Source organism: Calliopsis andreniformis, unplaced genomic scaffold, assembly GCF_051401765.1.
Source record: "Calliopsis andreniformis isolate RMS-2024a unplaced genomic scaffold, iyCalAndr_principal scaffold0022, whole genome shotgun sequence".
In the NCBI taxonomy this organism is placed as follows: domain Eukaryota; kingdom Metazoa; phylum Arthropoda; class Insecta; order Hymenoptera; family Andrenidae; genus Calliopsis; species Calliopsis andreniformis.
This window is the reverse complement of record NW_027480432.1, coordinates 7,689,269-7,700,430: the sequence shown is the minus strand read 5'-3', so window position 1 is coordinate 7,700,430 and position 11,162 is coordinate 7,689,269. Positions and strand designations below refer to the sequence as shown.

The 11,162-nt window shown below is 36.7% G+C and overlaps 3 protein-coding genes across 4 annotated transcripts in view; 2 read left to right on the top strand and 1 right to left on the bottom strand.

Moving 5' to 3' along the window:
- The first annotated feature begins 3,726 nt into the window (after nt 1–3,726).
- Nucleotides 3,727–6,032, top strand: LOC143187281 (cilia- and flagella-associated protein 20). Its single transcript, XM_076391378.1, has 4 exons — nt 3,727–3,888; nt 4,258–4,449; nt 4,547–4,779; nt 5,510–6,032. Exons 1-4 carry the CDS (start codon nt 3,805–3,807, stop codon nt 5,964–5,966), a joined length of 966 nt encoding a protein of 321 aa, XP_076247493.1. The 5' UTR covers nt 3,727–3,804; the 3' UTR covers nt 5,967–6,032.
- A 21-nt stretch (nt 6,033–6,053) lies between these two features.
- Nucleotides 6,054–7,578, bottom strand: Taf9 (TBP-associated factor 9). Its single transcript, XM_076391379.1, has 3 exons — nt 7,358–7,578; nt 6,787–7,236; nt 6,054–6,562 (listed from the first exon to the last, which is right to left on the bottom strand). The coding sequence occupies exons 1-3, from the start codon at nt 7,494–7,496 to the stop codon at nt 6,417–6,419; spliced, it is 735 nt and encodes a 244-aa protein (XP_076247494.1). The 5' UTR covers nt 7,497–7,578; the 3' UTR covers nt 6,054–6,416.
- Nucleotides 7,579–7,858: 280 nt separating this feature from the next.
- The window catches only part of Rpn2 (Regulatory particle non-ATPase 2), a 110,466-nt gene continuing 107,162 nt past the window's right edge, over nt 7,859–11,162 (top strand). Inside the window, exons 1-8 of one of the 2 annotated variants that reach the window (XM_076391373.1) lie at nt 7,859–7,945; nt 8,204–8,321; nt 8,550–8,719; nt 8,857–9,065; nt 9,140–9,601; nt 9,675–9,901; nt 10,000–10,252; nt 10,545–10,733. In XM_076391373.1, the coding sequence (XP_076247488.1) occupies nt 7,927–7,945; nt 8,204–8,321; nt 8,550–8,719; nt 8,857–9,065; nt 9,140–9,601; nt 9,675–9,901; nt 10,000–10,252; nt 10,545–10,733 (1,647 nt within the window). In that variant the 5' untranslated portion in view covers nt 7,859–7,926. The remainder of the gene's footprint in view (nt 7,946–8,203; nt 8,322–8,549; nt 8,720–8,856; nt 9,066–9,139; nt 9,602–9,674; nt 9,902–9,999; nt 10,253–10,544; nt 10,734–11,162) is intronic. The other variant, XM_076391374.1, reaches the window with a different exon arrangement.

Below are 11,162 nucleotides of genomic sequence, written 5' to 3'. Positions count from 1 at the left end.
AATAAATTCGAGCATGGACACTGCGGGCGCACGATTCTCGCTCCGATGGAGATGGTGTCTTGCTTCTCCAGGGGCGCAGGCGTGGCGAACCTGGGGCCACTGGGCGGCGTTATTCGGGGATTTGAATTTTCGCGGGCTGGGACTCTTTTCTTAGCTTCGGTTGTGTTAATGAGGGTCCACGTTTGCCTAAATTTTATGTAGAAAGGTGCTTACGATATGCTATCCCTGACAGAATGTTTTAGATCAAACCTAACAGTATGAAGTTATTTAAAATTATTGTAATTTTTTAGATGTACAGTGCTGTTGTATGGAAATATTAAATGGGTTTGGTAAGGTAGTATTTTATATTTTCGAAATCTATAACACTTTTAATTAACGCTGTATTAACGTTAATACATTAGTAGAATATTAGTAAAATAAGTCACTAGTAGTACACAGCAGTATCAGTAGAATAAGTCCAAGTCAGACACAATTCAGGAATATTTTAGATATTTCGTCGATAATTAATATCTCTGAAAGGAGGCCTCAGACACTATTTTATTATTCTTCATTTTCTTTCGATTTTAGCACGTAGAGTCACCTCTTAAAGTTTCCTGCTCCCATTATCAATCATTCTATTTTTTCAGATTACTTTTTAGATGTATAAAAGATTCATATTTTTCAAGACGTTTTTATACCTTTCCTGGAGAAAAAAGAACTGAAAATTCAATTGAAGACGCTGCATAAATGCCTCATTAAGATTGTCATGCTTCGTGGCGTGCCATTGTTCGACAAGATAGGCGTGCAGCACGAAGGGTGCTCAGAACCTGGAGCGATCTAGAAAGCAGCATCGAGATAATAAAGAAAGCATTTGCTTGCCACGGAACAACAGCTCGTTACGCGACTCTGTCATGGTCAGAATCGAGTTACAGTTACGCCACCAACTCGATTACTTTATCAATTACACCCTGCATGGAGGCTGCAATCGCGTCGGTTGGTCGATAAACATCGCGTAGATACAAAGTGTGCCCTAACTCCATTACACTGCCAGCGTATCGCGCAATTTGTTCCAAACGAAATTCCCCCGCCACACGTCGACATTAATTACCCCTGGTTAATTTTAACCCTCAGGGAGAATTGACCCTTTGCAGTCTTATATTGACGAGGCCACTTCATCACATGTCGTTTTACTTAATCCTGTACTGAGATTAACTGGATACAATTTCTGCACATTTACGAGCTTTGATAGTGGAATCAAAAATATTTGGTTTTTCATGAAATCGAATTTGTTGTTTCATAAAATTAGCGAGACTTAAAACTCAAGCCTAATTTACATTTAATATATACCGAATAGACTGATCCAGTATTTTAATTTTCTTTGACACTTGCATGGATAAATTCTTAAACAGATAATTGTTTATTTCCTCAGTGACAACTAAAATTATATTTCTTCGGTGTCCTCTTTAGAGTAAACCTGTCGCGAGCTGTTCTTCAGTCGCCACCCTCAGACCAAACCTGCAAAGACAGTTCCTCAAGTTCTTCCGCAACTCTCATTCCCAAAGTCTCAATTACCCCCAGCCATACCAAAGAGACACCTGATTTATTGCACCTGCCAACACGCGACTAATCGCACGCGAAACGACCATAATGCAAGCAGAATCCGCGTGGGTCTGTTTTTAATCGACGATGCAACCGCCCTCGGAATTCTTGAGATTACGTCCTAATCCTCTTCCGCGGCCAGGCTAATTAGCATGGATTAGCAGCGTAACACAGTTCGCTCGCTGTGCATGCAGGTAATACACATCGGAATAAGAATGAACCGAATCTCTATTGATTCACCTGGAAACCAAATCGATATCCGTGCGAGGCACAGGGGCTCACTTCGTTACAGATCGGGAAACTTTCGTGGATCGACGGGGCCCTCGGCCGTCGGCTGTTTCTTCACGCGAGACGAGCCAGCGATTGAAAGATCCGTCAGTCGAGGCTTCGCGACCTTCGCGACCGCCTCCAGCTCGTTTCGTCGTTTTGCTTCTAAATTTTCGATTAACTTTCCCGTGAGTACCTCGAGCAAATTGGAAAGAAGCCTGAAAATATCTGAGAGCCTTGGGGTATTATGAAACTATCGGAAAGAGATTATTACATTTTTCCTCTTTTTTTCTTCTTTATGAATTTTAATGTCCCATCAACTGCGTCTTGTGGCTACTGGCGAGGACTGTTATAGATGGGAATAATATGCCTCTCTTATTGCTTATTAAAGAGCAAGGAGTATTTTTCTTCTTTTTTGAGTTAATTTGGGGATGATTCTCTTTGGGTTAATTTTGGAGATTTAGTGGATTTTTTTACAGAGGTTGACAGGATAAATTGTGATCGTAGGGTTAATTTTGTGTTTTCCAGTAATTGTATGCCACGATGGCGAAGGAGAAGGCTGCTGAGGAGAGTAAGGAAATCACGGTAGCGGATTTGGTGGATGATGAAGAGGGACAGGAAGATGAGGAGGCTGCGAAGGAGGATGAGAAAAAGCCGCGTAGGTGGAAGTACGTCACGAAACACATGAGGATGTATCCTGAGTTGTACAGGAGCGACGTCTCGATACACCCGAGTTACACGACTCTTCAGAACTTGCCTTAGTAAGAATAATTTTATTTATGAATGATATTTCTACGTCTACTTTAATTTTGATATTATATAATTACGATTTTGATATTATATAATTTTTTTTCAATTTTTGTGTCAGATGTGATTTTAGTTGCTTATATATAATATTTGTATTATCTATTTTTCTTATTTATTTATTTATTTGAGGGGAGCAAGTCTGTTTTTTAGGAAAAAAGCTTTTTATAGATATGTAGAACGAGAGATGAATAGAATTCGAGAGTATTTATTTGCAAGACTTAATTTTTTTATATTGCCTAAATCTATTTAATAAACTATTGAAGAAATCAACAGTATCGAAGTCAACTTTTCATTCATAATAACACGTTCTGTCTCATGTCCCCTATGCGGGTCAGGGCAATTTTAACGATATCTTCACCAAATTCTTGTTACAAGTTTTAAAAAAAGAATATGTACTTCTTATTAACACTAGTCTATGCTTTTCTCTATTTTCCAGTCGACATTTTTAATAATTTAGCGTTAACAGAAATATTTCCCAGTTCATTTTCAACCATTTCTCAACTTTTCTCAAATAGACTGCTTCAAGCTTGAGAAACGTATTTTTCACGAACCTTTCCCTTTTTCCCACAAAAACACTTTCCATTTCCAAATGAATTACGTAACGCCAGCGAAACTAGAGATCTCTATTTTGTTGAAAGCAACGTCGTTTGTCGTCGTCGCGTGCAGAAGCTCAAGAAACAGATCAAACGCCAGCTGACCCGCGAGGTGATGCATTTCGCGATGATGCAGATATTCGCCATCGATAGCGTCAGAATTGACCGCGTCTTCAGCGTCGGGATGCCGCCGAAGACATTGATTGTCCCCGATTTGGTAACCGCGAACGAAAGGCGTCACATCAACGATCTCCTTCGCTACACGTTGTGAAGAAATTTTGTATCGTCCACGATCGATTCTGTATCGAATAAAGGCACGTTTGTACGTTGGTGTAAACTGGGCGAGTCCATTTTCTTGGGGGTAGGATCACCTCGAGCGTCGCAGTGATCTCGCGCGAAATCGAAGAAAACAAATTCGGCTTGGTTCGCGGCGAAACAAAGGAAAACCTTTCGACACGTTTAACGATTGCGTTATTTGACGTTTGTGGATGAACGCTCGTGAAAATGGCCAGTTGATATTTCTTGTCCCTGTTACGTTTAGTAAGTGGAGAACAGTGACATGTTTCATAATAAATATCAGCATGGACTTCTGTCCATTTTGTACAGCTGTGGGTCCTCTCCTTTGGAGTTGTGGGACATGCATGTAAGTTTTTCATTTTTATGTAATACAAAAATTTATAAAGTTGCTCTTGCAGTTTGAAGCAACGTTTATATTAGGTAACTATTGGTTGGGCTACCGAGTTTTAAATCCAGTTTTAACAAAGTTGGAACAACAATTTTCATCGACTTTAGGTTGATCAATTCGGTGGCTCAAAAGTTACCTAATACAAACGTAGCTTTACAGCATATTGGATAGTGCCAATGCAGGCAGTAGATGGCAAAAATACCAGGGCTACTTTAAGGAGCTGTAACTTCGCGAAGAAAAATCGTAGACTTGCTTCTTTTTTTAAATTAAAGGGAGAGGTTTGAAGTTAAAAATTAAAAACTACAAAAAGTACCACATTCTGACCAGGTGAAAAATGGTTACATTCGTCGGGTCACAGACGAAGAGGTAAAGTCGCTGGCCCTAGAGATAGCTGGGACCAACGTCACCACGACTTACATCTTCAGTCCCCCGAATCCGAAGAAAGTCCTCGGAATCAGGCTCCCTTTCCTGATCATGATCATCAAGAACATGAAGAAATACTTCACGTTCGAGATAACAGTAAATTTTCAGCCAATCAATTACGTTTTCGATTATTTCTTCATTTTTTCGAACGAACTTATGCACCACGAAATCTGTATTGTTCTGGTCTCGATAGATACTCGACGATAAGAACATGCACAGGAGGTTCCGAATGAGCAACTTCCAAAGCACCACGCGTGTTAAACCCTTCTGCACGTCGATGCCCATCGGTCTGTCTGGTGGTTGGAATCAGATTCAATTTAATCTGGCGGATTTCACGCGAAGAGCGTACGGCACGAATTACATCGAGACCACACGCATGCAGATCCATGCGAACTGCAGGATTCGACGTATTTACTTTGCAGACAGGTGCACATGATCGACCTATATTCAGTGATACGATAACATTGTTACCCTTGCTTTATGTTCGTGTCGTGGCAGAGACAGCATAGAGACGTGCAAATGATTAGATTCAAGGTGGAAATTGAAGAAATTAGATCGAAACAGTTTCAGAGTTATTCAAATTCTGTCTGACTTAGGACTTATTCTACTGATTTCATTGGATCTGTTACACCTAATTCACGTTGGCAGTAGAATAAGTTCCAAGTCAGACACATTTTATTAATATTTTATTTCTTCAATAACTATCAGTTTTTGGTAAAACTGCAATAATTGGAGGAAGCAGGACAAATTTTTATTGAGTATACATAATAATTTGCATATTTCTATACTTAAAGAACACCACCCTGATATGTCAAACAATAAGTAATTTTTTTAGAATTTTTTTACAGGTGATTACTAACTGAAAAATTTAGTCTTCCTGAGAAGATACAATTGTAAGTTTCAGTTTTATTTTTCAATTTTTTTAAAGTAAAAATATTCTGCTTTTTATCCTGCATCTTAAATTTGTAGTTCCATTCCCAAAACCATTTTCACTAAAGCAATTTATAATTTGGATCACCTGTAGCTATAATTAAAAACTTGATATCAAAAATTTTATAAAACTGCTCATAGCGTCATACAATTTTCACAATCTATTATTTAAATACTCTCAAAATTTGACTCTAAATATTTACTATTAATCCATTCTCAAAAACAGACTCTATTCAGAAGACGAGCTACCAGAGGACTTCAAGCTTTTCATGCCAATCCACCGAAAGAAATGTGTGCGCGCGGAGGACGTCAAGAAACCAAAAGAAGAAAAAGTACCTGAAGTCGAAACGGAGCCACCGCCTTTTGCAGCGAGTGAGGCACCTGAGGACGAAGACGAAGAGGAAGAGGAAGAAGCTGAGGAAATATCACCAGCTGAATCAATAGAGGAAGATCGTGTTGAACCAGATGATGCAGTCACAGAGGTTGAGGAAGGAAGAGAGGATGAGGAAGAGGAAGATGAAGTTGAAGCTGCGGAAGGAAGTGACTACGAGGCTGAAGATGAAGATGTTGCTGTTGATGATGACGAGGAACAGGCAACTACTCATGTAACATCACCGGGAGATGTGACAGAAGATGAAACTGACGCGGAACAGGTGGCAGCGGAGGAGGAAGAAGAAGCTTAATTGCAAATATATGTATAATGTTGTTTTAGTGTAAATATTGACTAATAAAATGTCTATTTTTATGTAGGATAACTAAATTCCTCTTTATTCTTCAAATATTGCACTTTTATTACTTTATTTTCGTTTCATTTTATACATCCTCATAATTGTTTGGTTATATTTATTTACGAAAGAAATTTTCACATGAACTATGGACGCATCTTTTTTTGTAAAAGAATTTCTTTATTACATAGATAGCTTCAAAAAGTAATGTTTATGATATTTTACCTTAATGTTTACAATTTAGCTACCATCTTTCCTAATCAAAAATACACATTTACATTTGGTATGTTTAAAATAATTAGTTTAAGAAGATAAAAATGAAAGAAGTCATTGCCACCATGTGTACAGCATTAAAATGAGAGTTTTAAGCATAAGATAAAAGCTGATTGAGCATTTAATAGTTTGTTTTTATGGAACATCATAATCATCGTCTTCCCTCTTTCTTTTCATAGAATCCTCTCCTTCTACTTTGACTGGAGGCACAGTTTGTCCTGAGGTAATTTGTATTTTTGGTTTGGTTACTTGTGCTTTTACTGTAGCTGTGCCTGTTGTAGCTAAAAGTTAAAAAATATGTTGACAACTAGCAAAAATTATTGCCACATATTACATTACAGATACTCAAATCGTTTGTGCCTTACATATTTGAGGTCTCAGTGAAATATGGATGGAAGGAACAGAAGTTTGGGAATGCAGGATTCGAAAGGGATCTAAGGATCAATATTAATTTAAAAATCAGTTGCATTAATTAATTTGAAATCTGTTTCTTCCTCGAACTTACCAGTTGAAAATTTCAAAACAGGCTTTGGTATTGAAATAGTTTGCGTTCTGGCAACTGTTGCCAGAGTTCCTGGTCTTTTAACAATGGAAAGACCAGTTTTATTTCCTTCTACTTTGATCTTTGATTGGCCGCCTTGAATATTATTTCCAACTATAGAATGTAGTGGCTTCCCAACCACTTTCTTTGTCGCATTTTTAAGTTTATAATTTGTTGCATTTAAACAATATCGATCAGGTGGTAATCTCAAACCATTACTCGGTTTAACAAATGGAAGAGGTATATTATTTTTCGCTCTAGCAACATCTAACAACACATCTCTCGGTGGTGGATTCGTGAAAGTACGTTCTAACTGCATTTTAACTGCCAACCTAACATCGTCCAAGTCGATAAACTTCTTTTTTGCATGATTTGCATAAATTCTACTGTCGTCTAGTATACAAGTAACATAACCTATGAATTGGAAATCAACTATTTTATAAACCGTTTTATGGAATTACTATAAAATAACATATAAATTAATGATGTAAATTTATTTATAACTTGAAATATGTTTCATATAAAAAATACGTACGATATGTAAATTCGAGTAGCTGATTTATAACCTTCGGCTCATAGTCTGTGATTCCCATATCTTTCATTATTGACATAATAACTTGGGCATCTTTTGGAATATGTTTCACGTGACTCATTGTCTTTGCTTTTTCTGTCATTCTCAAAAAATAATGCTGTTATTGTTGCACTTTGCACAACAATTGGAGATCACGACGAATCACAACTTTCATGGATTTTAGGTTAGCGTTACGAGTGAAAATCATGAAATTGCAGTTGCAGTGATGCCAATGGTAAAATGCAAAATTTTATTTACAAAAAGATTCACATTATAATATTTTATTAACTATAATAGTATTTTTATTGGCAAATACTTATTACTTTTTTAAGCAAGGAAAAATATATGTAAATATGTGTAAATAAATAAAGAAATTTGTATTATATGATACACATTTTTATTACTATCATAGTGGCAGCGGCCATAAGAGTCTGTAGCACATTTCAATTGAATTTGTTTGGCGAGTCCGTGCTTGCCATCAAACTGTCTCTTGGAGTTTTTGCCGAAAGAATTTATATCATATAAAAAGCATCATGAATATTACTTCTGCAGGTAAATTACTTATTTCAAATTTAACAATATAGTGTATCTTAAAATTCTATTGTTTCCATACTTTTCAGTAAATTTTCACACAACACTCGGGCATTGTATCAGCAATGATTTGCAAATCTCCTGAACCATAACCTCTAAATTTATATTCGAAATATTAGATGTTATTGTTTATTTAATTTTAAATCATGTTATAAAGTTTTAATATCTTGTTTAAGTATTTTTCTTATCTTGTGTTAATAAATAAACATTATTTTTCAGCTGGTATCATCTCCTTGCTGGAGGAGCCAATGGATAATGTACTGATATATGCATTAAAGAAGTTAGATATGATAGTTGATGAGTTTTGGCCTGAAATTTCCGAGGCTATAGAAAAAATGTACGTTACTGAAGTGTTATATTTGAATACGTTGTAAACCAAAATTTTATGATCTTGAATAATGTACAGAATGAAGGAAAATGTTTAGTGTATCAGAAAAACGTGATCCTTTGTTCTGTGCTACACATTACAAAACTGATATAAAGTGAAATATATGTATTTATAGCTACATTTCCAGCAATGAGCAATTTTTCTTTTGGAGTTAACAGTGAATTTTTTGTATTTTAGAGAAATTATATATGAAGATACTGCATTTCCTAAACGAGAGTTAGCTGCATTAGTTGCTAGTAAAGTGTATTACCATTTAGGAAGTTTCGAAGATTCTGTCACGTATGCTCTCGCAGCTAATGAATACTTTACTACCAATGTTCGCAATGAATATGTGGATACTATTATAGGTACTATTATAGGTTTTTTTTTACTATTATTTGAGCTGAAAAAAAATTATGTGGAAGGAGTGCTGATTTTTTTCCCAGCTCTGCATAATATTAGTACTTGGTTTAAAAGAATTAACTATATTTGTTTCAATTTACAGCTAAATGTATTGATACTTATATTCAACAACGTGTCCTGGCAGCTGAGGGCAAGCTACCACCAGGTAGCAAAGAAATCGACCAGAGATTGGAAAATATTGTACATAAAATGGTTACCCGATGTGTAAACGACAATCAATATAAACACGTTTTAGGATTAGCTCTGGAAGTGAGAAGTCTGTCTACCTTTGAAACCGCAATCTTAAAATCTGTAAGATTTCTATTCTTCAATTTGTGCAGCTCAAGTCATGTTCAGATTTGATATTTATATTGTTCATTCCTTAGGATGATGTGAGCGGTATGCTGTCCTATGCTTTCCAAGTAGTTATGAGTCTCATTCAGAACCGTGGCTTTCGTAACAGTGTGCTACGCTGGCTAGTGACTATTTATCGCAACATGGAAATACCCGATTATGTTAATATATGTCAGTGTCTCATATTCCTCGAAGATTCGTTAGCTGTTGCCGAAGTATTAGACAAATTAAGTAAAGGCACACAAGATTGTGTTCTGATGGCCTATCAAATTGCGTTCGATCTCTACGAATCAGCGACTCAGCAGTTCCTTAGTCGTGTCTTACAAGCTCTTAGAGCAACTGCTCCCATTCCAGGAGCTCTTATGGCTAAACCAATCGTTAAGCCAGCTGTGAAAGCTGGCTCTACCGAAACCAACTCTGAATCTACAAACGTAGAAACTGAAAACAATACTTCTACTACAGATGAAAAATCTCAGCGAAGTGTTGAAAGTTTGGTAAGTTCTATTGCTTTGTAAATCTAACACGAAGATAGTACTGTTCATTGATTTTACTATTTTAATTACCTAGAATGCCGAAGAACGTGAACAACAAGATAGAGTTGATGCACTATCCAGTATTTTGGGAGGAGAGATTTCAATAGATTTGCACTTACAATTTTTAATTCGTAGTAATCACACTGATATGTTGATACTCAAGAATACTAAAGATGCCATACGAGTTTCCATCTGTCACACTGCCACAGTAATAGCAAATGCTTACATGCATTCTGGAACGACTAGTGATCAATTTCTGAGGTAATTATACTTTATTCTATTCGATTAATGTTTGATTAATAGGTTAGGGAAACATGAATTCTCAAAGAAGCTGGATATATTAAGTTTTCGTTTTTCAGAGACAATTTAGAATGGCTGGCTCGCGCAACGAATTGGGCCAAATTAACAGCGACAGCATCGTTGGGAGTAATTCACAGAGGCCACGAACAAGAAGCTTTAGCATTAATGCAAACATATCTGCCGCGAGATACAGGCGCGGGAGCTGGTTACTCCGAGGGCGGCGGTTTGTACGCGCTTGGTCTAATCCATGCAAATCATGGCGCAGCAATTACGGATTACTTACTTGGACAACTTAAAGACGCACAAAATGAGGTATGTACACGATTATTTGTCTACTCGTGTCTCGAGAACTACATATAACCTCTAAGCAAAAAGTTTTCAATCCAACGCAGCAATATGAAATTATTTAAAAATACTGTAAGCTTTTAAATGTGAAATTAAATTCATCTAGTATTCCCATACGTTTTATATTCATACAATAGCACTTTACGTTTCAGAAACTACAATATTTTTAAATAACTTCGTATTGCGTTTGCTAGAAAACTTTTTACCAAAGGTAGTATAACAAGGTAATATATCTTATAATGTATTCTTTGTGCAACAGATAGTTCGCCATGGAGGTTGCCTGGGCTTAGGCTTAGCCGCCATGGGTTCATACAGACAGGATGTGTATGAACAACTGAAATTCAATCTTTATCAAGATGACGCTGTTACTGGCGAGGCAGCGGGTATCGCGATGGGTATGGTCATGTTAGGATCTAAATCGACCCAGGTGATAGAAGATATGGTGGCGGTAAGTCGAGAAATAAATTTCTTACGCATTAGTTTAGGCTGGTCATAAATGTGCAACGTCGGTCGAAAGAAAGTTTGGATGCCAAATGATAGCAGAGAGATTATAATTTTACTGGAAAGAACTACAGTGGTACAATAGTATATTGGTACACTATTCTGTACTAATATCAAAAAGCAGATTGTTATCTGTAATACTTTAGTGTCTATCGCTACTCCTATCCCACTAATTATTGGAAATAAGATCTCAAAGCTCACTTCGAGCTTCATACAAGTAAAACTCTGAATGAGGTATTTGAATACCCAAGTACTGTTAGGAGCTCAGAAGGTGTCAGTGAACACTTGATGACAGCACACACGCTTTTCCCTTATTGGGCAAACTGATCACAGCTATTACTCTTATTTATAGTGAGTGGAACACCCCTCTGAATAC

Excerpts from the sequence above, each read along its gene's own strand:
- LOC143187281 (XM_076391378.1), top strand. The coding sequence starts at position 3,805 with ATGTTTCATAATAAATATCAGCATGGACTTCTGTCCATTTTGTACAGC. Across the intron at positions 4,450-4,546 it reads ACTTCACGTTCGAGATAACA|ATACTCGACGATAAGAACAT; the intron begins GTAAATTTTCAG and ends TGGTCTCGATAG. Across the intron at positions 4,780-5,509 it reads CGTATTTACTTTGCAGACAG|ACTCTATTCAGAAGACGAGC; the intron begins GTGCACATGATC and ends TCTCAAAAACAG.
- Taf9 (XM_076391379.1), bottom strand. The coding sequence starts at position 7,496 with ATGACAGAAAAAGCAAAGACAATGAGTCACGTGAAACATATTCCAAAA. Across the intron at positions 7,237-7,357 it reads GCTACTCGAATTTACATATC|GTTATGTTACTTGTATACTA; the intron begins GTACGTATTTTT and ends TCCAATTCATAG. Across the intron at positions 6,563-6,786 it reads TGTTTTGAAATTTTCAACTG|CTACAACAGGCACAGCTACA; the intron begins GTAAGTTCGAGG and ends TTTAACTTTTAG.